Genomic DNA, 26,738 nt, shown 5'->3' on the forward strand with positions numbered 1-26,738 from the left:
TATGTATCTCTGGGGTTCGTTCTATCGATCCCTCTCCCTGTAACGCCACGAGACGTCTCTCGTCAGATATCAATAAATACCTGCGGCTCTCCCTGTTTGAAGAGTAGGAACGCTTCCATATTTCACACAAGAGAAAAGTGAGATAGAGGAATAGAAGGCACTCTTTTGAGCACAAGCGTAACGTTTAGTAGCCGCTTGTTACAGGAACTGTTCATCAACATATTTGTATCTTAAAAAGAAGACCCACAGAAAGAGGTATAATACTTTAGCTTTACAAGGCGAATACAGATACATCTGAACAGATATAGGCTCGCAAATACACGAAATAGAAACCCAAATTTCCAAATCTTGGCGCAAATTGATGGACTACAGTCTGCGCGCCCCCGGACTTGCGTGCCCTAAATCATCTCCCATTTTAGTGAGTTTGTTCGCTCATTTCAGTCTGTATGTGGTTCATATTCAAATATTCAAAATATTTTATAATTTAGAACGGAGGTAGTACTATGTATAAAAATTTATTAACATATATCGCGACGCTTGACTCGTCTCTTGCGGAGCTGGACGCGGCTGTATATAGACGTGACGTAGCACAGTGTTGATGCTGTGCCTCGGCGCATCCCTCCTATCCAGGCCTGCCACCTCGCCGCATCCGTCCTATCCAGGTGTCGACCACCCAACGGATCAAATAAACGCAGCACTTGCACTGGTAGAAGGCAATGCGATGCTGTCCCATCGACATTCCTGCGCACGGACGCCGCACGACTTTGCCACAAGGACGACCACGGACGGAGGGAAATGCCCCGCCGCCACCTAACACGATGGGAAGACGTGTGTGTGAGGAGAGGAAGGAGAAGACGGGGTGCCCATTGCCACGCGTGTCGCTGGTGCGAAGTGACACGAGATGCGGGAGAATTTTCGATGCCAGGACAGTTGGTAGGACACTTGGCAACTATTGTACTATGTTGATGTTTACTTTTTTTTTTTGTCGTATCGGCATGCAGCCAATTAGTGCCGCAGCCTTTCTCACCTCACCTCAGCGTAGCTTATCCCATCACGTTTTCTTAGTTCACCAATCACGTTTCTCTAAATGAACGGTGGACGAATGGCCATGCCTTCTCGTAGGCTTGTGTCCATTGACGAATATTGCGACCTCGTTCAACCTCGTCTACCTACGTTGCGTCCCTAGTTTGCATTCTTTTCTCATCACACCATGCACGTGTGCCCGCAATAGAGAGGCCTTGGACCAAATGAGCGTCCTACCACGCTCGCGCGCACCTATATATTTCCACGGCGTAAGAGGGCCAGATAGCTAAGCTAGTCAGACATCGAGCACTAAGCACTCCCGGTTTCTATTCTCCTTGAGCAACATAGTTAACACGACATTTATATTGTTACTACTTTCAAGATGGCGTCCGGCCCTCCCGGGAAGCTGTCGAGCTTTGAGCCCTCTCTGTGGGGTGACTTCTTCGTGAGTTACGAGCCACAACCACTACAGGTACCCGTCAATCCAGATATATAGGGTCTAATATGTTTTCAGGTAAAGTCCCGCAAAAGAAAAGTACGGAGGAATTTATTCGGTTTATATATCCATGAATGCATCCATGGACACCAATCTGATGAAACACGTTTGTCGTTGTATATATCGAACACTAGCTTAGTACATATATACACGTACGGATTGGAGAGAATTGCATTTTTTTCCAGTAGGGCTCAGATATGTAGACTACTAGCAAGGACTTTAGAGCATGGTTAATAATATAGCTAGCTGATGACTATATAGAGATCGTCTATACACTCATATAGTAATGTAGGCTATAAGGTCGAAAGCAGTTTTTGGAAGCCGAGCTCCATGAAGATCGTTTTAAAAAAATCGAAAATCATATTTTTTTATGCTTAAAATAGTTCTGAAAAATACAGATATACATGGAGTCATAATGTACATGCGTATAAATTTTTACTATGAAATACGTTGAAATGAGGGATGTGAAAAAAATCCTTAGCTTTTCAACCCATTATACTATTCCTCCCCAAAGTCCATGAATTTGTTCCTTTTTTGTATAGGTTGCAATTCAAGATATTTCATCGTGAATGTTTACACACACACATACATTTCATCCTTATATGTATGCATATACTTTTCAGATATTTTTAACACATGAAAGTGTAAATTTTAAATTGTTTAAAATTTTCGGCCTCCTTGGAGCCCGATCACCAAAACGCCCTACTCATATAAGGTTGGCTATTACATTAGTACTTTTTCATACTTTCTCTTTCTCCACATTTATTGTATTTTCTTAGGAGTACCTATACAGCTAGACTCTTGAATGAGAGCTCACTTCCCTTACTTTTTCATATCTCTCTCCTCCACATAGACAAAAATGTCATGTAAGCGGGCTATAAGCCTGCTATTGTACTTGCTCTTACTCCAAGTTATCGCTCAAACCTACCCCGTATAATATGTGGACTTGCGGAGTTAATCCCCAAATTTGTATCTATGACCCCATTCAACGCTCTACATATTCCATTGTCACCCCGCGTGTGAACTTCCTGGCCACATCCATGACAAAGATTTATTCAGTATTAAATTTTGAAAACTTTTATCTCTCAATCATTTACCTACATTGTTTTCTTAGGGACGGGGGGAGGATAATTGTGATCTATTTGTCAATATCATGACAGTACAAAGAATTCAGAAGTGACAAAAATTACATCCATGTCTGTAGACCACCTACGATGACTACGAGCACTGGAGCGAGCCGAAGGCATGACCACTCATCGCCCCTCCGTCACATGAGCCGGGCAAATCTTGTTGGAGTAGACAGACATGAAGTCATCGTGCTAAGTCCGAAAGGAACAGTGCCATGGAACAGTAGCAGTCACCAATGAAGAGAAGCGCATATCAAAGGATCCAATACGTAGACACATGAATGAAGGCCAGATTCATGCAGATCCACCCAAGACAAACACCGACCGAATCCCGCGAGATCTGCGGAGACACACCTCCAAACTCCCTCTGAGGACACGAGACACACCGCCGGGATGGGGTCTAGACGGGGAGAACCTTATTCCATCTTAGGGAGCCGCAACCGCCTTGCCTTCCTGAGTGGGACACAAATCCTAAGCAAACTAAAAAACACCTCAAAATGAAGCAGGAGCCATCCCACCATATATAAAGGGTCAGGATCCACCATGCCTCCATGGCTCTAAGGCCACAAAATACGAAGCAAATCGTCGCCGGATGGAGGCGGGGAAACCCTAGACGCATGGGAGTCTGTCGTGGGGAGGAGCAAACGTTTAGTATCCAGGAGACACGTAGCTCCATAAAACATTTAGCAGATTAACGATGCTCTATCATGGTTAACTTGATTACGACGAGATATTCATATGGGCTGATATCATCTCTCAGTTGTTGTTAACACTTCGTTATCCACTCTCTGATGCATAACATTGTAATTCCTAAAAACATACATATTGTTACAATAATTTTCTCGAAAAGGAGAAGACCTCGGCCTCTGCATCATCATGATGCACACGTCCAAATAAATTTTAAAATATAAACATACTATTATTGTGGTAACTGATGCTGGTAACAAGTCAATTTATGTTACTATAACATGGAAATTTCTGCATGCATGCATGCATATCCACTCTCTATAAGAGGAGGATTCCCATCCGAAAGACAAATAGGATGACAAATTTGCATACATATAGAACTTATAGTGTCTTATTATTAAATTATTCAAATACGAGGCAACCAGGCCACCATCTATGTCTAAATAATTTAACATGATATTAGTCATTGATCTTAATAACCATGTTATAAATTATTCAAACATGAGGCAACCGAGCCCCGACATATGCCAACATAAACTGGATATATATTAATCGATAATCTTAATAGGCACGTATGAGATTTAGAATATATTGAAGTTACACACTTAGAAGTATCTACCCGATATATGTATTCATTCTGAAGGACACGACAACATGCATGGATGGGAGAGAAGAGAGAAGATCTTGCATTGTCATGGCATATAATGGGTGAACAGTCGAAAGTAATAAATGGAAACATCTACAACCACACGACATTGTAAGGGCATGTACAATGGTTTATAAGTTGGCTTTCTCCAATCTATTATACGCAATTTAGAGAATGTAGTTCAACATATTATGCAATGGATTATCCCTTAATATTGTCACTATCATTAATTTAATAGTTTGCCTAAAGTATGGGGCGTTCAAAACCAAACTAAAAAACATGTGAATAAGAAAAGACATCTCATACTATAGAGACATATGTCTTATGTCATATCTTTCTTACTAAGAAATCATCTACTATCTAAGAGAAGGCAAGTATCTCTTTTGTGTTTCTCTCTCTTCCACATGACCAAGTATCCTATGTAGATCATTTTACATGACCTAAGAAGAAAGAAGTGAAAGAAGAACTAAAAATATAAGAATGTGTAAAGTTATGCGAAGGAATGACTTTTTATGGTATTCTGCATGAAAGGACACGATATTATATAAAGTTACCATTGCAGTTTTTGTACTTGCAATTTTGTTTCACCTATAATTGTACGAAAGTCATTTCTTCTCATGAAACTTTACACATGAGTATATTACTAGACCATATTTATTACAACAACAATAACAATAGAAATGTCTTGCTTGTTTTCCTTTTTTCCAATTCAAATGTTAAATTGGGTGCATGTAGACCTAGTTTCCTAGAATCGAGATACTAGGTCACACTATATAAGATAATACAACCACAGTATAGCCAACCACAAGGCTGGTGGAGGAAGAGAACACAAGATATAGTCCTAATGTTTCAGTATTGAAATTCATATGTGGTAACAGTATATAAAATTTATGAATGGAAAGATGGCATTGATGGATGAAGAAGAAAAGTTAAATATTAGTATGGAATTCTAAAAAAATCATAATTGATCGCATAGTCAATGTCATCAATTTCCATTTGCACAAACAAATGTCTTTGCTAGTAATGTATGTAAAACACTCAATGGCAAGATTTCTACTAAGGCATGATTTTTTTTTTCCTGAAGACACAGTTTTACCACTAAACTTTTCTATATGTAAATGCCTCTTATATAGATAGATGGATGACATAAAAAATAGTAGGATGGGCAAGCATGAAAGTAGCAGTGGATCTACCGCTTGGTTGTCGGGTTCAGTTAAAGAAATGAAGTAGCATCACTGGTTTGCTTGACCCAACGATTTAGCATTAATGGAGGTGAACTCACTCCTCATCAGTTTCTAGCTTCCCTTATGGGTGGATGTAATGGAATAGTGTTATTGTGGCATCACCAATGATGAGGTGGATTCAGCAAAAGAATACAAGGTTTACAAATGAGACATCAATATTTAGGTTTGTTTCTTTGTTGATTTGTCTCTCAGAAAAAAACGAAGCATCGTAACAAGATATTATTCGGTTGGCGTCTAATTACCTATAGACAATGAACCTTGCAAACATACCCGACAAACCTTTTCTAACATAGGCTATTGCTACATGTGTCAATTGAAACCATTATGATGTTTGAGTAAAATTAGTATTGTTTAATCACCATAGTTTTTTCATAATACAATCATCTACATTTAATCCAAGCATATTGGTACAAAACATAATGGTCAAATGATTGTACTGAGGAGTGCATCGAAATATAAATGACATGTATATTTCAAAAATCTAGACGCAAATATGCATATTTAGAGTGAGTTCATTCGTTGTTTTGATGTATATACAATTTCATTTGGCCAGCTGAACCTAACTATTTGTATGTATGCATATGCAGAGCGAGGAATGGATGATGGCGAGAGCTGATATACTGAAAGATAAAATCCACATGTTGCTTCAGAGTTGCGATGGAGCGTTGGGGAAAATGTTCTTAGTGGATTCACTCCAACATCTCGGAATTGATCACCACTTTAAAGAAGAGATTGACAATATGTTGAGCGAAATCCTTGGGAGTGAATTTAGTTGCTCTAGTCTCCATGAGGTCGCTCTTCGATTTCGCTTGCTTAGGGAGCAGGGTCATTGGGTATCTCCAGGTACCTCTTCATCATATATATGATGTGTTGAAACCACGCCACGGTTTTACAAGCTAACCCACATCTAGTGAAATATTTGGCTTATACTTGTTCACCTCCAAAATCGGTATTCTCAATTATGCCTCATTCCTTTTTGTGGATACATGTAGTGGGTTGACTAAGTAATATGGTAATGAGTGCATGTGCACTCCGTAGGATTGGATCGAAGCATTTATATTTCTGCTACAGTTCTATTTCCATGTGTTTTATATACTTTTTGGGTTTGCCCTGTCATAGCACCCTTACACATTTGCTTTGTTGGTTATAAAAAGCCACCATAATATTTGATATCAACCACTTAAACCAGCGTTCCCATACAGAGTGTCAATACAATTCTCTTTATGTTGAAGAGATATCCAAAAAGCGATTCCCCATAAATATGCTTTTCTGAATTTGTCTCAATTGCGTCGTCACATTAATGTGTATTCCATTCTATGTAATTTATACCGCATTACTTATAGTTATATTTTTGTAGGCTGGTTTTGAAAGTTGCCAATTGCATTTCTTCGGTTGTGTAGTTCATAGTGTTCTTCCAGATTGATCTCTATTACACTTGTTGTCTGTTGCCAAGTTTGTATTATACTTGTTGTCTATTGCATTTTCTCTCAGTTGTGTACTATACTATTAGTTGTTGTGTACTAAACTCACTTGCTACTAGTTGTCCAGTGTACCTTTTGATTTCTCCCTACTATATTTACCGTGATTTTTACAACCCTTTGATTGTTTAACATTTTTGTTGAACCCATTTCTCAGTAGTTATCTTGCGATAGAAAAATATATAAGAAAGAAACTCTATGAATAATATGGGAAGAGCCTAGCTAAAAAAGAGGAAAAACTGCTAGTTGTACATCGTAATGTGTAATATTAGTTGACTGAGGATTACAAAGGTTTTCGGCAACTAGAAAGTAATCACTAAGTGATCCAGATCCACTTACATGCAGATAGGTTCGCATTATGGGCCTGACACATTTTTTCTTGCAGATGTCTTCAACAAATTCAAATGTGAAGGCGGGGTCTTCAACAAGGACATTACTTATGATACAAGGGGATTATTAAGTTTATACAATGCAGCTCATCTTCTCATCCATGGTGAGCCAGCACTAGAAGAAGCCATCACTTTCGCAAAGTACCATCTTGAATCAAGGATTGCGAGTCTCGAGTTCCCCTTAGCCGAGCAAGTTAGACGTGCCCTTCACTTGCCACTGCCAAGGACTTATAAGAGGATGGAAACAATACATTACATCTCGGAGTACAAAGAAGAGGAATATCACAACCCTGTTCTATTGGAGTTTGCAAAGCTAGACTTTAACCTTCTACAACATGTACACTTGAAGGAGTTGAAAGCTATTAGTGGGTATGCTCTTCCTTTGTAATCTCTCCACTGCAAAATACTCGACTCATTTTGATTGTCTACAATCTTATCAATTGCATGTAATGTTTAAATAGTGTATCACCCTAAATAACTATTTAGTTTTCATAGGTGGTGGAAAGAACTTTCCAGATGCATCGAGCTGACCTATGTTCGTGATCGTGTGGTGGAGAACTATCTTTGGTCCCATGTGATGTTCTATGAGAAAGACTACGAGCTCGCACGGGTGATCGGTGCCAAAATAAATGTGCTACTTACCGTCATGGATGACACATTTGATGCCCATGCCACCATAGAGGAATGTCGGAAGCTGACTGAAGCCGTACAAAGGTTACATTCATTAGCCTGGCTATGTTGATACATATACTTCTATCTGGACATAAATTGAATGTTGACAACGAGTGAATTTCCATGTTGACCATGAGAAGAAAAAATATTTTCTATCATTAGTCTGGTGGGATTATGAGATCAATGTAATTTATGTTCCATAAATGCTAACAACTCTAGTTTCAACAAACATATTGCCTAAAAAGCAGGAATTTTGCATGTACGCTCGACACTTCCCATAGAAAATGTGCACTGTAAGCAAGAGACCATCTGGGCTATGCACAAGGAGTGATCATGCAAATAAATGATTTTCTAGAAGATTCCTTTAAAAACTAGCTTACAAACATGTACTTTTTAAAAAAAAATTAACATGTACTTTAATTAGTTATATTTATAGAATGCAATTCGCACTGTATGCAGATGGGATGAGAGCGATGTTTCTCTTCTGCCGGATTACTTGAAGAAGTTCTTTGATGAACTGTTGGCGAACATTAAGGAGTTTGGGAGTGAAATGGCAAAGAATAACAACTACGAGATTGCCTACATCAAGAAACAGGTACATTTGCTGAAAAAACAGGTAGATAAAACAATTGTTTGACACATATAACTGTCATATTGTTAATTTCTCACCTTCTTTGTGTGCAGTTCCAGAAACAGTTCATTTATTATCTCCAAGAAGTCGAATGGTTACACCAGAATCACAAGCCGAGCTTTGAAGAGCTAGTGAATCTGACCTCCATGACCATATGTGTGCCAACAGTATGTGTGTGTTTTCTTGTTGGCATGGGCGATGCAATGCCCAAGGAAACACGCGAGTGGGTAGCTGGTTTCCCTGATGTCGTCATGGCATGCGCAAAGCTTACACGGTTCATGAATGACATCGCTTCATTTAAAGTAAGTAATTTCGTTTATCCAAAAAGTTCTACATCCTAGCCATGTTTCTGAACTTCTTGTGGCAAAACATAACAATATTAATGTTTTGCGGGAAAGAACATAATATTATTCAATCAATAATATTAGTTTATCATCAAATTTTACTCCATATGTAACTAACCAAAGACTAAATTGCATTAAGCTTCTGCTAGATGTTTACTCCAAGACAGCAACTTTGACTCACTGGTTTGCAACATAGTGCAATTTTAAGTTATCAAGACATGGCAATAAATAATTACCAAGACTATTAAATTTTGGCGTGTTTGAAATATTTAATCCTAGCAGCAACCATCAGCAGGCATGCATGATAAATTTTACTCCATATGTAACTATACGCAGCGTGGAAGAAGCAAGGTAGACGCAACGAATTCAGTAGAGTGGTACATCGCGGAGCATGGGGTCACGAGGGAGGTCGCAGTTGCCACGATCGAGTCACTCATAGAAGACGAATGGAGAAGCCTAAATCAAGCTCGCTTTGGGAACCGAGTGCTGCTCCCTGCAGTGCAGCGGGTTATCAGATTCGCTGTTAGTATGCCGTTATACTATGGTGGAGGGAACGATGCATTCACATTCAGCAAGCATCTTCACAAGACTATTGAGGCCCTCTTCGTCAACCCCATTCCCATCTAGGTAGGGAGCTATCTAGCTTGTTGCCGTACTACTATTTATCACTGTAACAAGCACCAATCTGCTTTCCAATAAACACATGTGTGTGACAGTGTGTGGTTTCTAGTAAGAGAAACAGTTATATGTATTGTTTATGAGATGAGATGGAATAAAATTCGATGTACGTGTGTTATCTTAGTGTTGGTTAAATTTCACTTTCAATCAGCTATTCTAACAACCTGGCTGCTTGAAACAGATTTTAGATTTTTAAACATGCTAAACTGGATTTTTTTTAGCGTTAAATGTAACCACGAATTATGTTTTGTGACTAGCCCGATGAAAGGGCCTACCTGCTGGGACAACGTGACAAATGATTCATGGGCAGCTTCTGTGCCAAATTAGAGATGTATTTCTCTTAGGCGTGTCCAATGCTAGTGAAATTGACATGTAGTACCAAATACTCCCTCTTCCCATTATTGTGCATACAAGTTTTTTCTAAAGTCACACTTTGGAAATTACCTTCGATCTAGTTTAGAGAAAAATCTATACAATATATGCCATATATTCAGTATTGTAAAAGTTCATGTTTTTCTACAAACATGGTCAAAGTTTACAAAGTTCGACTTTAGAATAAAAAAACGTACATACGCTATAGTTTGGCAAGGAGGGGATATGAAAACTTTGTCAAATTTACAAAGGTTGACTTTTTCAAAATTGGGACTTTTTTAGAAAATGCATGAAAATTTCTTAATGTTGGAACATTTTCTAAACTTGCACATATATTTATAGCAAATTTGTGTCCTTTTTAAAACTCCAGAAAAAATGTCAATGCATGATTTATTCTAAAACTATCACACAATTATTTAATGAACATTTTCAATATTCCTGATAATTTTTTAAACGTTTTTTAATTTCATGTAATATTCCCCTGTGACAAAGGCTGGTCAGTAATTGGGTCGGCCCAGTATGCGCAAGTTACGGGTTTGCTCCATTCCTATTGCGGATATGCGCGACACAGAAACTCCCCCACGCACCGGGACTTGGTGAGCAAACGCGCACCACATTCGGATTAGTTTCGGCCTAGTGTGGAGGTGGTGTGCCTGTTTTCTCGTTCCCTTTCCTTTTTTTAGATTTACTTTTTTTTGTATTTTTATGTCTTAGTTTCTTATTTGTTCAAAAAATTCACGTATTTTAAAAGTGTGTGTTTATTTTAAAAACCAAATCTGGAATTTATATACAAAATTTTTAATGTAAAAATATGAATGAAAATCTGAAAATGTACAATTAAAATGTTTACCAATTTCAAAAAATCAAAATTACCAGAAATGTCCCCCTTTTTTTTAAATGACCATGAACTTCTGTAATATCGGTCAATATAAAAAATTGTTAATGGATTTTCAAAAAGTGTTCCAGAAATGTTCCAGAATCTACAAAATGTGCACCAATTTCAAAAATATTAGAAAAATACTCATTAAATCATAAGAAATGCTCTTGATTTTAAAAAATCTGAAATACTCATGAAAGTATTAGGAATTTTCTGGAATTAAAAAAAACTAAATTTTGAAACCTATATATTAAAGTTCTCCAAAATTAGAAAAAGCAAAATAAAAAATAGAAACCGGTTAAAGCGGCAGAAACTTGAAATTAAATAGCCAGCCCCATAGCACTCAGGAACGTGTGTGAGGGTGCACCTTTGTGGCTTTCCTCCGTCCTAGTCCCTGACAAAGATTTGTATCTACAAAGGAGGACCCAAACGCAGCAAAACCACAACAACCGTGATTGTGTATGCATGATCCTGCAAGGGCCGTGGCCTAATGTGAATCATTTTCCTTTTCATTTCTGTTTAGTTGTGTTACATTTCCTTTTTATTTTATTTCCTTTCCTTTCATATGTTCCCTTTCATTTTTTTTGTTATTTGATTTATCAGTATTATTATTCATTTTATTTTTTTGATAATTAATACATGAATATACTTGTAAGATGCACAAACACTTATCTTTGGAATGTGTGCAAATTATAAAAATAAAATATAGCACCAGATTAAAATACGAAAATATTTATTTCAATATAGTCAACATATTTCCTTTTAACAGGTGAACATTTTCTCCACTAATTTTTTTAATACTTAAGAATTCTTCATACAATTATATATATTGTGGCAAATGGATATGTCTTTTGATGTACAATGTTGTAAAAAAATAGATAAAACGTCCGCTTGAACCACATGAACAATTCTTTTTGATATATGGACTTTTATTTGCAAAGCATGAATATTTTCTTATTATTAAAATGATCTTACAATATTATTGAAGAAAATATACTATTTTAGACTAAAATCAAATAGAAAAAACAAACTTTACTAGCTAATGGATCATACCGAATGTCAGTCCATGTAACTCTAGACAAGTTGGGTCTATTGCTCCGAACAACCGACAGATAAGAGGACCCCCAAAAACTACAGATGCATATTGGCTGAGAATTAGTAATTTATCAATCGAAAAATAAAGAGGCGCGTCGGCAAAATTATTGAAATTTTCCTATTTGGCATTTATGGCATCGAATACTAGCGTTTAGTTAACCACCGCACACCCTATATAGCCTACGTTCTTTAATGGACCGGCCCACATAACAGTTTCGGTATTGGGAAACGCCTGGCAGCTTTTGGCCAGTTTGTTTCTGTCTTTTTTTTGGAATTTCACATGATTTTTCTTCGCTTATTTTCTTGTTACAAATTAGTGACATTTTTTGAAACTCATGATTTTTAAATTCTTACACATTTTTTAACTTTTCTAAATTCACGAATAGTTTTAAAATTTACGAACAGTTTTCAAACTCGCGATATTTTGTAAAAAACATGAACATTTTTCAAGTTCATCAACAATTTTCTAGCTCACAACATTTTAGTAAATTCATGAGCATTTTCCAAATTGCGGACGAATTTCAAGTCCGTTAACATTTTTTCAAAATAGTAAAACATTTTGGAAATGCATGAAATTTCCAAATTCGTGAACATTTTATAAATCGATGATTTAAAAAAAATAATGAATTTTTATGTAAAAAAATCAAATTCGTGAAATTTTTATTTCGTAAACTTTTTTACTATATGATTTTTGAAAAATTTATGGAAAATACGGGAAAAAGGTTTTTTTTTCTTATAGGAGCGAGCGACCGCAGCCAGGCTGAGCGTGTCGTGAGCGAAGTTAGCGATCGAACAGGACCAGCAAGCATGCCAGCTGTGCACAAATGGGCCGCGGGCAGCCTAGCAATTCTGTGCGAGCGTCAGTGTGATCGGAGCGCTTCATGCGCTGAATAGAAAGGTCTCCTGAAATTTGAGTAAACAAAATGAGGGTCTCCCGAAATTACTATACATCTACTGGCCATTATCCCAGAAAACAAAATCTAGTACTGGCCATGTCAGTGATGTATATGTAGGACACCGGTCGACAAACAGTAATTTGATAGACTTGTGTATGTGCACAGTATGTAAGTGAAATAGTTTGTTCTGTGTACCTAAAAAAAGACAGAGTTGGTTATGTAAGAGCATCTACAGCCGCACGCTTCAAACCCTCCTCATATGTCCGGACGAACGGCCCGGTCATTAACCGGTAAAAAAAAGCTGATCCAGACGTGCATCTCAAACCGGTCTCAAACGCTCGGGTTGACCGACATCCCCTCATATCCAGCCCAAAAATAGGACGGATATGGGGAAGCCCGAGTGTGACCGGGCGCATCCGCCACATCGGACCGGCCCACGCTGGCTCAGCTGACCCCACATATATTCGTCTTCATCCGTTTCGCGGACCAAACCCTAGCCACTCCACTCCACTCCCCTCCACTCAAGCTCCCATCCTGCCATCTCCGGTCTTTTCCGGCATGGTGGGCAGCGGATCTGACTCTGACCAGTCCAGATCCGTCGAGTGGGGTGTCGTTCCATGCGGGTTGCAGGAGATCATGGCCGTCTGCATTGCACTCTGCCGCTCCCGGGAGGACAGCGCCCGACCGATGACGGGATCTGTCCGACGCGAGTCCATTGCGTCGGGGCATCGGGCGCTCGGATCCTCCGGGGCTGGATCATTGCGGTGCTCCAGGGAGCCTTCTAATTTCCCTTTCCCCATCACCGGTCCGCCGAAGTATGAATGTTACTGAGACCGGTGTGCCTACCGTGGGAAGGAGGGGATGAGGGTGGCGGAGGCCCACCTCACTGTCGACGCGGGGACGGAGGCGACTGATGCAACGCACGGGCTGCCGCGGAGGAGGAAGCCATCTGCGCTCACATTGTAAAGAAGTTGCAGCGGAGAAACACACGCCACATCGCCCGAGAGTAGAATCGGGCGGTCTTTGCCATGGCCGGACAGCCCAATCTCCCCCCCCCCCCACCTCCCCAGGAGGAGAAGGAAGACAACAATAGGTCGGACAGCTCCGACAATGAGCAGATCAGACTCGATTCATACTGCGAGTTCGGCCGCTACTTCCACGAGAAGGACTGCCAGAGGGCTGGGAAGCGCAAGGGCAGCCGTAGATGATCTTCTGCATATCAGTATGTAGATAGAACATGCCAAATTTAGGTAGTCCGATAGCATGTCCTGATGAAGTAGCAGGACGATGTGTGTAATGCATCGTTTACGTAGTTTGGCCAACCACATTGCTTGGCTAGATTTTCTCTTAATTTAGCTCATGTGAGTCATGTGTGGTTTGCCCAACCACATGATGTAAACATTATCCCACACTTTGTGGTGTTTGATCAATAATGACTAGGCTTTACCCCTAAAAACATTAATTGTGTTTCTAATCTTTTTTGTTTATTTCACATCCATTTCATATTTCCGTTTTTATTTGTGTTATTTGATTTCTCTCTTTTATTATTCGTTTTATTTTTTAAAATAAATACATGAATGTTTATATGAGATACAAGAAAACTTCTTTTGTAATGTATGCATATTATTTTAAACAATATGAGCCCCTCTTTTAATATATATGAATGTATTATTTTGCATACATAAAACATTTTTCTGAAATAAAAAATATATTTTTTCAATAGAGTGAACATATTTCCTTGTAACACACGAAGATTAATTTCACTAAATATTTTTAATATACTTAAGAACTCTTAATCTAATAATATATTTTCGAGCACCTGGATGTGTCTTTTCACATAGAAAAAAGTCCATTTTACTACCCTGAATAAAGTCGGTGGTTCACTTTACCCCCTGATCTATTTTTCGACTTCTTTTACCCCCCAAACAAACCCAAACCGGACAAAACACCCCCCTGGCTGGTTTTTCTCCACCCTCTGCTGATGTGGCACTAGTCAACGGCGGTTTTGACCTGGGTGGGGCCCCTTGACAGGTTTCTCTCTATCTATCTATCTATCTATCTATCTATCTCTAGGTCAGAACCGCCGCCGCCGAAGGAGCTCGCCCCGGGCCCGAGCCACCCGCGCCCCACCTCCCTCACCACGTCGCCCAGGAGCCGCCGCCCTCTCCCCGCCATCGCGCCGACGTCCTGCCAGAGGAGCCTCGTCCCGCGCCGCCGCAGATTGCCCCGCCCCCGCGCCGCCATTGCCTCGCCGACCCCGCCAGCCATGACATCCTGTCGCCGCCAGAGCCCGCCCCGAGTACCCACTGCCGGTGGTTGCCACCACCGCCTCCACCCCGTGCACCACCATCTCCTGCCAACCCCGCCTGGCCCTGCTCCGCTCGCCGGCGCGCCACCGCCTCCTGTCGACCCCGCCGGCCACGCCATCCCGCCGCCGCGCGAGCCCGCCCCAAGTACCCACCGCCGGTGGTTGCCACCACCGCCTCGGCCCCGTGCGCCACCGCCTCCTGCCGACCCCGCCTGGCCCTACTCTGCTCGCCGGCGGGTGTACCTTGAGAGAGAGAGAGAGGTGAGAGAAACCTGACAAGAGGGCCCCACCTAGGTCAAAACCGCCGTTGACTAGTGCCACATCAGCAGAGGATGGAGAAAAACCAGCCAGGGGGGTGTTTTGTCCGGTTTGGGTTTGTTTGGGGGGTAAAAGAAACCAGAAAAATAGATCAGGAGGTAAAGTGAACCACCCACTTTATTCAGGGTAGTAAAATGGACTTTTTTCTTTCACATACAACATTGTAAAAGCAGGTGAAACATCCTTTGAATTACGTAAAGATTTGTTTTTGATATATGGGATTTTATTTGCAAAACATGAATATTTTCTTATTATAAAATGATCATAGAATATTAGTGAAATGAATATACTCTTCTAGAATTTAGATAAAATAAGCTTTACAAGCTAATGGATCATACCAACTATCAGCCCATGTAACTCTAGACGAGTTGGGTCACTATTGCGGGGGACAAGCGATAGATGGTGAAATCACTAGTTAAGGGTTACCCCCCACCTTCGCAAGCGATGACAAATGGCGCACTGCATGTGGGCCACTTGTCGCAACCTGAGATTTTTTTCTTTTTTGTATATTCATTCATTCAAATATTTTATCTCTTGAACCATGCATCCAAATAACAAACTGTTTTCACCGTTGGATTTCTCGCGTCAAGATATTCATAACTAGATGAGTGAAAAAGATAGCGTGCTATGACAAAATTTTGTGGGCCTTAAAATATGCAATTAGCATGCTATATCGCGCTATAGCGTGCTATTAGTAAGACATTATACACCAATTTATATAGTGAGGCGTTTCTCAGATGCTATAGCGCGCTATTTTTTTCACTGACCATGTTAATAGGTTTTGATGAACTTTTTTTTTCTTGAAAACTAGAGTTAGTTATGTAACACTCCATCTGTTTTAAAATATAAGGTGTACCTATGTTTGACCCAACTTTCTAAAAATAATATGAACATGTACAATATGAAGTACATAAGATATAAAAGTGTATTTCATGATAAATATAGGACCCTGATAAGTGCCACACGTGTGGCACAGACACATATCAACTTCGAACGTTTTTTATGACAAGTTTAATGACATGAGGATGGCAACTTTACTTGTTAAGCATGGCAACTTTTTTTTGGATGACAAGTTTCAGTTTTCTTTTGGAGTTTGTTTTTTCTTTTCGGATGGCAACTTTAGTTTTAAAAAATGTCAGGGCCGGAGTGCTTCGTGCCACATGTGTGATACTTATCATTTTGGTAAATCTAATGATACTTATTTGGTATTTTAGTTATTGCTATTTTGCTTTACAAGTGAGGTGAAACATAGAGAAGTTTGATTACTTTTTCTTCGAAAAATAGTACACATTATAATTAGGAATGGAGGGAGTATATATTTTTCTTCTAAGTCCGCCACTTGCAGGACATGAAAGGGCATCCGGGGGTGCGTCAACTCCAAGGATAAATATTGGAGAAGTCTTTGTTTAACGGTCCAGACATAAACGTCGTTTTTGATAGTTTGGACTTTTGGAGCTTTTAAGGTATATCTAATCCAATTGGCGATCATGCATGCCATTATCTTCGATCAACGCGGTGCCACCAAAAAGGAGTGGCTGCAGTGTCCTCTGTTCAAACATGGGAAACGTACCAGATGCACCGGGCTATTGGCATGATAATGCCAAGCGTGGGCAACGTGAGCACCACCATGATTCGAATTCGAACGTGCGCATCCTCTAGCTACAGCACACTTGAACCAGGTCAATCAATCGAACCTGCGCGCGCGTAGTAATTGGCGGAAATAAACTTTTTTATCTATCTGGACGCGCGATAATGTCCATATAACGGCGTTTGTTCGAACTCTTGCACAGCACACTTGAACCTAGGACTGGCTAGCTACTAGAATCTCTATCGATCAATGGCGCTGACAAGCTCGTCGTTGGCAGCAGTGATGCTGATGATGGCATTTCCTGCAGCGGTGGCGGCCGACGTGCCTCCGCCGCCTGACAACTGCACCCGCACACTGCACCCGCACGTGCGGCAGCGTGAGCGTGCCGTACCCATTTGGCGTCGGTCCGGCCAGATGCTACAGGCCGGGCTTCAACCTCACTTGCGACACGACACTATTAAAAAAGGGTCATCTGTCCCGGTTGGTAAGGACCTTTTGTCCCGGTTGTTGAACCGGGACTAAAGGGTCGTTACTAATGCCCTAACCTTTAGTCCCGTTCTTACATGAACCGGGACAGATGGGCCTCCACGTGGCCGGTGTGGCGAGCCCAGGTAGGAGGGCCTTTGGTCCCGGTTGGTAGCACTAACCGGGACCAATAGGCATCCACGCGTCAGCATTTCAGGGGCTGGGGTTTTTGTTTTTTAAAGAGGGGGTTGGGGGTTTTGGGGGGTTAATTTAGGTGTTTCATATATTGTGTTAGCTAGCTAATTAATAGAGAGAAGTGTCCTTCTCTTATCTCCATGCTTGGTCGACGCTACGTACTATATACGTATAGAGAGGACTAGACACGGTAGCTAGTAAGCAAATGAAGGAAACAGAAGATCGTCATGAACATATATATGCATACAGAGAGAAGTGATATTGACCACCTCTCCTTGTCCGAGAGATTGGTCGAACAACAAGTTCTCGTATATCTATCCGACACTACTGGCTACATATATACAATAATTATCTCTTACAATATAATCTCCTGATTATATATGTACACAGGGTCCACATAGTATTCTCCGTTTTCAACGATCACGTGGTCAAGGAACAATGCCACCAATTCCTCTTGAATTGCTCGCATACGATCTGGTGGTAGGAGTTCATCCCGCATCCGAAAGATCTAATTTGAAGAAGGGGTCAATACATATATATATGAATAAATGAAACTCAACACAAATGATGGTAATAAAATGAAATTGTGAATATTATTGCTTACGCACTTTATATTGTTCGTCAGAGTAGCCCCGCTCACAGGTCGTGTAGCGGATGGACTCGCAAACGTAGTATCCACAGTAATTATTTCCGGGTTCCTGCCACAACCACTTTACAAGAAATAGAGGTCAATCAAACTGATAAGCAAGCATGCTAAATGGTATTGATGAAACTAGCGCTTGAATCACTAGGAGATGCACGGAACATGCTACTATAGTACTTACTTTCGGGTTCTAAATTGCAGCTTTTTCGGCAGTCCCGGAGCTTTTTTGGTGAATTTTCTCCAAACCCTGCTAGACAAAGAAAACAATTACTTGATATCAGGAAATGAACAAAGTTGCTGATATGGTGGATAATGATCGATTTAACTTACTTCCCGAGCATTTGAGTCATGTCCGCATAGTCCTGGGGATCTTTTTGTCTCGAGTCTAAGACGGTTACTAGTCCCTGCTCAAGCTTAATTTCTAGGAGAATATAGTGGAAGCTACGCACGCATGCATAAGTCATCAATTACATTACTATAACCTAGACTAATAAGGGAAACCGAATATGCACAAGACAGTAACACTCACTTGAAGTTGTAAGAAAAGAGTATTATATCTTTGTTTTCATTTATTACCAACGATCGTAGCAAGTTGGCCTCGGTATTTTGGGCATGATATTTAACCTCAGTTGCATCTATGAGATTTGTGTTAATGAATCCAATATTACCGATTTGTCTTTTCTTCAATTCGGCGATCTTCAACCTGCATAATATAGTGAGGATAATTATAAATACATGCAATGAAAGAGCTGACCTATATATAGAGACTTAATGACAGAAGTAGTACTACTTACAGACAGTAGCAAGTGATCGTTGATTTATCGGGGGCCTTTTGATTGAAAAACTGGAAGAACTCCTCAAATGGAACATTCAACATTTCAATTCCAACGAGGTCATGCTCCTCTTTAACTCTCAGCGTCAAAGTATTCCTCCCCCCAGATTCTCTGCAGGTTTTCATGTACCAATCATGTAATCTTCGCATCATTGTTGTTAGAGATCTTTCATCTTTGACGAGAGGCTTCCCGTAATGGTATTTGTGTTCGTCCATCTCCAAGAAATCATAATGTACATAGTCGGGAAGGTAATCTCCAAGATTGCTATAACCGGGGACCATCCTCGGAGCATTACCGACGATGTCGCTAGACACCTTGAGCGGGGGGCACGATTGGTTCGCTTGTTCGCCGAGCTAGGCAATTTTTTTCCAGCTCATCGTTCTTTTAACCTTTGATCACTGACAGTACTTCCCGACCGCTCCGCTTCGACAAATGTCTTTGCAATAATGCGCTCATACTTGCCTTTCGGCGGAGACTTTGGTGGTTTTGTCAGGGTAGCCAGAGTGCGCTTCCCTTTCACCGGATCTACCTTCTCCTCCGGAGGTGGATGTTTCTTTGCTTTCACCCCTTCAAAGAAGTTCGTCACTTCGGCTCGCATGATCTTTGTGGTTTCCTCCTCGGTCCTCTCGTATGGTAACTTCTCTGAAGTCTTCAGAGAAGGACCGAATCTGTATTGCCTCCCGCCTCTGCCTGTACTGCTAGACACCATCAGAGCAGACGGAGCGGCTGCGGCTGTCTTCTTTCCTTGCTTACGAGGCGGAGGAGAAGGACTACGATGCGCCGGAGCAGCCTGAGCGGCGGCGGGTCTCTTCCGCCCTTGCTGACGAGACAGAGAAGGAGGAGGCTGGCTCCTCGGGCGCGCCGGCGCAGACGGAGAAGGAGGCGGAGTGCCGCCACGCACCGAAGAAGGAGGCTGAGTGCCCTGATCACTCGCCGGAGGAGGAGGCGGAGTGCCCTTACTCGCCGGAGGAGGAGGAGGAGGCGGAGGCGTCCAGTTCGGAAGGTTGATGAGCTCCTTCCGCCATAGGCATGGAGTCTTCAGAGCAGAACCCAGCCGAGTCTCCCCTTCACTGGTAGGGTGGTCAAGATGGAGGTCCTCAAATCCCTCCGTTATTTCGTCCACCGTCACCCTAGCATATCCTTCTCGAATCGGACGACAGTGAAAAGTTGCGCCGGGTTCAGGAGGTCGAACAGAGCCTACAGCCGCCTTGACTTTGAAGTTCTGCCATTGCGTCATAAGGTGGCAATGTTGAGACTCCGTGATAGCATCCACGGGGTAGCTAGCAGGAGCCGTCAAGACATGCTTCGGCTGAAGCAGCTCGGTGGAAGCCACACTGCTTCTCCGCTGAGATGGTGGGGTAGCTTCGGGGGTAGTTTCGGCAGGTCGCTTGCTGCGAGCTACGTCTCGTTCCTCTAGCGCTTGAACCCTTTCGTGCAGCTTCTGAATTTGGGTCTGCTCCACTTTTTTCCTCCTCTCCTGGCATTTGTAACCGCCTGCGTCCGGAAAACCAGCCTTTCACGGAACGGAGCCTGGCGTGCCTCGTGTCCGTCCAGGGTGCTCAGTATTCCCGAGGGCCATTGTGAGCTCGTCGTTCTCTCTGTCTGGAACGAACCTCCCTTGCTGCGCTGCATCGATATAGTGCTGAATCCTCTTGACTGGTATTCTCAAAATCTCGTCCGTCCAAACGCACTTCCCTGATACAGGGTCCAAGGTTCCGGCAGCCCCGAAGAACCAAGTCTGGCAATGGTCTGGCCAGTTCATTATCTCTGGTTCGATCCCTTTATCAAGCAGATCATTCTCAGCCTTGGCCCACTTAGGCCGGGCTTTGAGGTAGCCACCTGACCCCGTGCGATGGTGAAGCTTCTTCTTCGCAGCATTTTTCTTGTTTGTCACTGACAACTTCTTACTCTTTTCCGATGTCTTGTGGGCCAGAAATGCGGGCCAGTGATCTCTGATCTTCTCATATTTGCCGTTTAATTCTGGTGTCTCTTCTTTGTCGACAAACGTTTTCAGCTCATTCTTCCACCTCCTGAATAGGTCTGCCATCTTCTTAAGAGCATGAGACTTGATTAATTGCTCTTTAACTGGCTTCTCCGGATCCTCCTCTGGCGGTAGGGTGAAATTTGCCTTCAGCTCAGTCCAAAGATCATCTTTCTGCATATCATTGACATAAGACACCTCAGGGTTTTCCTTCTTAGGCTTATACCATTGGTGGATGCTGATCGGGATCTTGTCCCTAACAAGAACCCCGCACTGAGCAACAAATGCTTCCTTTGTCCGGATGGGTTCAATCGGTTGGCCGTCGCGCGCGATTGCTGTGATCTCAAACCTTTCATCGGAGCGCAACTTTCTCTTCGGGCCTCGTCTCTTTACCGAAGTTGTGCTCGATCCGGAGGGTTAGAAAAAAGAAGAAAGACGAGAGTTAATTAATATATGTACATATCAAAACAATGAATGCATCAATTAGCTAGTGAGCACAGGCTTAACTAATATATTTACCTGGCTGGACTCTGTTCGGTCACCGGAGCCGTCACCACGGGCTCCTTCTTGCACCAGCATTGGGTCACCGGAGCCATCATAATCATGTCTTTCCTCCTCCACTCTTCGATCACCGTAGCCTGCTTCTTCACCCTGTTCTTCCAGACCATCATTGTCGTTAAGATACGACAAGACATCACCTCCGGCTAACATTATGTCCCCCAACACCTCTTCTGCTTCCTCGTCTCGCCCGTGCTCCATTGTTTCTGCAAATATTACAACATGGCAATTATTACACAAATATGACAGCAGGTGGATATATTAGTGCAAACGTAGACCTAGCCTATTCCGGGTTTGGGGTGGCCTCGGCAACGCTTCAAGGGTAGGGGCGCGGCGGGAGGGGGTAGGAGACCGACATCGTTTTTTTCTAGGGTTTGGGTGTCCTCGAGAGTTTTGGTCGAGCGAGAGGGCCGGGGGGTGCTCCCGTGGTATAAGTTATCACGGTCGAAGTTATCGAGGAGGGGGTTATATCGACAACGACGACATACATACATGGGAAAATAATGTTATCGGGGAGGGGGTAGGTCGACCCCCCCCCTCGTGTTGAAGTTATCGGGACACGGGGTATATCGACAACGACATATCCGATAAAAAATAAGAAGACGAAGAAGAAATAAAAAGAGGAGAAGAAGATATTAATAAAGGAGAAGATTGAAGAAAAAAAAGTTCTATTTTCTCTTCTTCTCCTCTATTCCTTTCTTCTTCTCCTCTTTTTTTTTCTTCTTTTTTCTTCTTCTTATTTTCCTTTTTCCTCTCCTTCTTTTTCTTCTTCTTCTTCATTATCTTCCTAGCTAGATATATAATACTTCCCAGTCAAAAAAAAAAGATATATAATACTTTTCTAAAAATGTAACCTTTGCATATATAAAACTTTTTCTTCTTCTTCCTTCTTCCTTCTCTTCCTTCTTTTCTTAAATATATAAAACTTTTCTAAAAATGAAACTAACCTAAAATGTACTAAATCAGAGTACATATATAGATAAAACTAACCTAAAATGTATCCAAATGTACTAAACATTTAACTTTTATATGCACAGAGAACATACATACATATATACATTTTTATAAAAATGCAAAAAACAAATCATCATATATATGAACAAAAAATCTGAAAAAACAGGACATATAATCATATATACACACATACATATAATCACACCTATGCACATAATCTGAAAAAAAAATCATATATATGAAAAAACAGAGAGGAAGGCCGGCGGCCGGACCGAACGTGGCAGCGGCGTGTGGTCGGGGCAGGCCGGGGGCGTGGGGCGGCGTCGGGGCAGGGGCTCGGACCGGGGCGGCGCGTCGGGTCTGGGGCGCGCGGGCCGGGGCGGCGCGTCGGGGCAGGGACACGGGCCGGGGCGGCGCGTCGGGGCAGGGCAACGGCGCGGGGCAATGGCGACGAGGAGTGGGCAGTGACGAGGAGCCGGTGGCGGGGCGGCGACGGTGAGCACGGGTAGCGTGGCGGCGTCGGCGAGCACGGGCAGCAAGGGCGCGGGGCGGCGACGACGAGCACGGGCAGCCTGGTGGCATCAATGAGTTCGGCATCGTCGGGGGGCAAATGTTCGTTGAAACTGAAAAATTTACAAGTCCTGCTTATATACGGAGAGCATTGGTACCGGTTCATGGCAGCAATCGAGAGCAATGCCCCTTTTTAGTCCCGGTTGGTGCCACCAACCGGGACCAAAGGTATCTTTTCAGCAGCCCAAAGGGCGGGAAGCGGTGGCCTTTGGTCCCGGTTGGAGGCACCAACCGGGACTAAAGGGGGCATTGGTACCGGTTAGTGCCACCAACCGGTACCAATGCACCCCTTTAGTCCCGGTTGGTGCCACCAACCGGGACCAAAGGCCTTGTGCTGCTGCGCCCGCGTCGAAAGTTTAGTCCCACCTCGCTAGTTGAGAGGGGCGCGCAGTGGTTTATAAGCCCCACTGCCGCTCCCCTCTCGAGCTCCTCTCCATTGCAGGCTTACGGGCCTAATTGTCACTGCTATGCCTGATGGGCCTACTGGGCCTTCTGCGGGCCTGAATCCTGGCCCATCGATGGGTTTCTAGTCGTATTCAGGCCATGGTGGCCTAGTAGGTGGCATATTTTTTATTTTTTGCCTGTTTTTTTGTTTTCTTTTTTGCTTTATTTATCTTTTTTTGTTTCTACTTACAACAAAAAACTTATTTATTTTATTTTATTTTGTTTCTAATTAGTTATTTATTTTACTTTATGATAATTCTTTTTGCTATTAAAGTTTCTAACAAAAAAAGTTCTTTATGAATATTCTTTTTGCTTTCAATGATTTTGAGCAGAAAATACTTCGATAATTTTAGTTGCATCAATTTTATATAATTTTAGTTTCAATAATACTAGAGGTTGCTTATAATGTTTTGAACAGAAAATACTTTGATAATTTTAGTTTCATAAATTTTATTTATGTTATTAAAGTTTATTTTATTTTGTTTGTACTTATATATTTTATTAAATTTTATATTATTTTGTTTCTAATTACTTATTTATTTAATTCATTATTTTTCATGCACCATTTTTCATGCATTTACTGATTATTTTGAGCTATAAGACCCTAAAATTGAAAAGCATTTCAAATGAACTCTTAAAAGGTTGAAAGTTGGCATGGTATCATTATTTCATCCACATAGCATGTGCAAGAAAGTTGAGAGGGTTACGGCAAAAACTGGATGCACTTCGTGTATAAAACGGACAATCTCTTTCGAAGTATCAGGATTTCATACGAAAACTCGTCTGTTACAAAGGGATTTTATTTTTTAAAACTTATTTGAACTTCTGACTTTTTGTGTGTTCAAAATGCACCATTCAAAGCCACATCATAAATTTTCAACCCTTTCTGACTTCATTTCTTATTTTTCATGCATTTATTGATTTTTTTGAGCTATAAGACCCTGAAATTGAAAAGCATTTCAAATGAACTCTGAAAAGGTTGAAAGTTGGCATGGTATCATCATTTCATCCACATAGCATGTGCAAAAAAATTGAGAGGGTTACGGCAAAAACTGGATGCACTTCGTGTACAAAACAGACAATCCCTTTCGAAGTATCAGGATTTCATACGGAAACTCGTCTGTTACAAAGGGATTTCATTTTTTAAAACTTATTTGAACTCCTGACTTTTTGTGTGTTTAAAATGCACCATTCAAAGCCACATCATCAATTTTCAACCCTTTCTGACTTCATTTCTTATTTTTCATGCATTTATTGATTATTTTGAGCTATAAGACCCTGAAATTGAAAAGCATTTCAAATGAACTCTGAAAAGGTTGAAAGTTGGCATGGTATCATCATTTCATCCACATAGCATGTGCAAGAAAGTTGAGAGGGTTACGGCAAAAACTGGATGCACTTCGTGTACAAAACGGACAATGGTATTATACTCGTCTGTTACAAAGTTGGCATGGTGTCATCATAATAGTTGCGGGAGAAAGTCTTTACTTTTTCTTCGCTTGTGTCATTTGCTTATTGCGCCGTAACCATGGATAATCTTCATCGTATATCAGGACGCTTTGGTCAGCCTTGACTTTGAAGGGAGGAATTTCATGAAACTTTTCATAATCTTCAGACATGTCTGTCTTGCCCTCCACTCCCACGATGTCCATTTTTCCTGAAAGAACTATGTGGCGCTTTGACTCATCGTATGATGTATTCGCTTCCTTATCTTTTCTTTTTCTCGGTTTGGTAGACATGCCCTTCACATAGATAACCTGTGCCACATCATTGGCTAGGACGAACGGTTCGTCAGTGTACCCAAGATTTTTCAGATCCACTGTTGTCATTCCGTACTGTGGGTCTACCTATACCCCGCCTCCTGACAGATTGACCCATTTGCACTTAAACAAAGGGACCTTAAAATCATGTCCATAGTCAAGTTCCCATATGTCCACTATGTAACCATAATGTGTCCTTTCCCCTCTCGGTTGCTGCATCAAAGCGGACATCGCTGTTTTGGTTGGTGCTCTTTTGATCTTGGGCGATCGTGTAAAATGTATTCCCATTTATCTCGTATCCTTTGTAAGTCAATACAGTCAAAGATGGTCCCCTGGACAATGAGTACAGCTCATCACAAACAGTGTTGTCACCTCTGAGACGTGTTTTCAACCAACTGCTGAAAGTCCTGATGTGTTCACATGTAATCCAGTCGTCGCGCTGCTCCGGGTGTTTGGAGCGCAGACTGTTCTTGTGTTCATCGACATACGGGGTCACCAAGGTAGAGTTCTGTAGAACTGTGTAGTGTGCTTGAGACCAAGAATGCCCGTCCCTGCATATTATTGAGTCCGCTCCTAGCGTGCCTTTTCCAGTCAGTCTCCCCTCATACCGCGATTTAGGGAGACCTATCTTCTTAAGGCAAGGAATGAAGTCAACACAAAACCCAATGACATCCTTTGTTTGATGGCCCATGGAGATGCTTCCTTCTGGCCTAGCGCGGTTACAGACATATTTCTTTAGGACTCCCATGAACCTCTTAAAGGGGAATATATTGTGTAGAAATACGGGCCCCAGAATGACAATCTCGTCGACTAGATGAACACAAAACCCAATTTTTTTTTTATTTTTTCCTTCAAGAAATTGTTTTCTTCTTCAACTAAATTTAACCTCTCGACAATAGGGTCGGTTGGAATTTCCGGTTCACATACCTCCTAGATAAATAAAATCTATGTCACGTTGGTCGACATAATTTTCATAAACAATAAATGAACCAATAGTTATAAAGATAATATATACCACATCCGAATCATAGACAGGACGAGGGCCGACGGGGGCGGATACCAAAACCATCGCACTATATAATAACAAGCAATAAAATAGTAAGAAAATTAGACAAGCATCTATCTAAGTAAGAATTTTTTTTATTTCAGAAAGAAGATAAGAACAAGAGGCTCACCACGGTGGTGCCGGCGACGAGATCGGCGCGGGCGATCGACGGCGGTGAAGACGGGAATGGGACGTGACGGGCCGCTAAACCTAGACAAATCTCGAGGAAAATGGAGTTTTGAGGTCGAACTTCGAGAGGAGAAAGCTTAACTAGTGTGGCTCGGGCATTTTATCAAACACCTCATGTCCATAGGAGGTGATCTAGAGCACCACAAAGCCTTCCCCTCGCCGGCCAGAGAAAAACAGAACACTGGAGTGCTCTGCTCGCGGGCGAGGGGTATATATAGGCACCTCATTGGTC

General features: G+C 41.7%; 1 protein-coding gene and 1 pseudogene across 3 annotated transcripts; both read left to right on the forward strand.

The window, feature by feature from the left end:
• The first annotated feature begins 1,299 nt into the window (after positions 1–1,299).
• On the forward strand, positions 1,300–9,533 carry LOC123169778 (tau-cadinol synthase). 3 transcript variants are annotated; one of them, XM_044587645.1, is made up of 8 exons: positions 1,320–1,495; positions 2,724–5,386; positions 5,811–6,066; positions 7,087–7,459; positions 7,577–7,804; positions 8,222–8,357; positions 8,447–8,695; positions 9,074–9,533. In XM_044587645.1, exons 3-8 carry the CDS (start codon positions 5,823–5,825, stop codon positions 9,362–9,364), a joined length of 1,521 nt encoding a protein of 506 aa, XP_044443580.1. In that variant the 5' UTR covers positions 1,320–1,495; positions 2,724–5,386; positions 5,811–5,822; the 3' UTR covers positions 9,365–9,533. The 3 variants fall into 3 exon arrangements, with proteins under 3 accessions (XP_044443578.1, XP_044443579.1, XP_044443580.1); XM_044587643.1 differs by lacking the exon at positions 2,724–5,386 and having other exon boundaries at positions 1,300–1,495; XM_044587644.1 differs by lacking the exon at positions 2,724–5,386 and having other exon boundaries at positions 1,300–1,495; positions 7,586–7,804.
• A 7,585-nt stretch (positions 9,534–17,118) lies between these two features.
• The window catches only part of LOC123169126 (wall-associated receptor kinase 5-like), a 50,146-nt pseudogene continuing 40,526 nt past the window's right edge, over positions 17,119–26,738 (forward strand).

Source organism: Triticum aestivum, chromosome 7D (assembly GCF_018294505.1).
Source record: "Triticum aestivum cultivar Chinese Spring chromosome 7D, IWGSC CS RefSeq v2.1, whole genome shotgun sequence".
In the NCBI taxonomy this organism is placed as follows: Eukaryota; Viridiplantae; Streptophyta; class Magnoliopsida; order Poales; family Poaceae; genus Triticum; species Triticum aestivum.

Coding starts and splice junctions, on each gene's coding strand:
- LOC123169778 (XM_044587643.1), top strand. CDS start 1,406: ATGGCGTCCGGCCCTCCCGGGAAGCTGTCGAGCTTTGAGCCCTCTCTG. Junction 1,496..5,810: donor ACGAGCCACAACCACTACAG/GTACCCGTCAAT, acceptor ATGCATATGCAG/AGCGAGGAATGGATGATGGC. Junction 6,067..7,086: donor GGGTCATTGGGTATCTCCAG/GTACCTCTTCAT, acceptor TTTTTCTTGCAG/ATGTCTTCAACAAATTCAAA.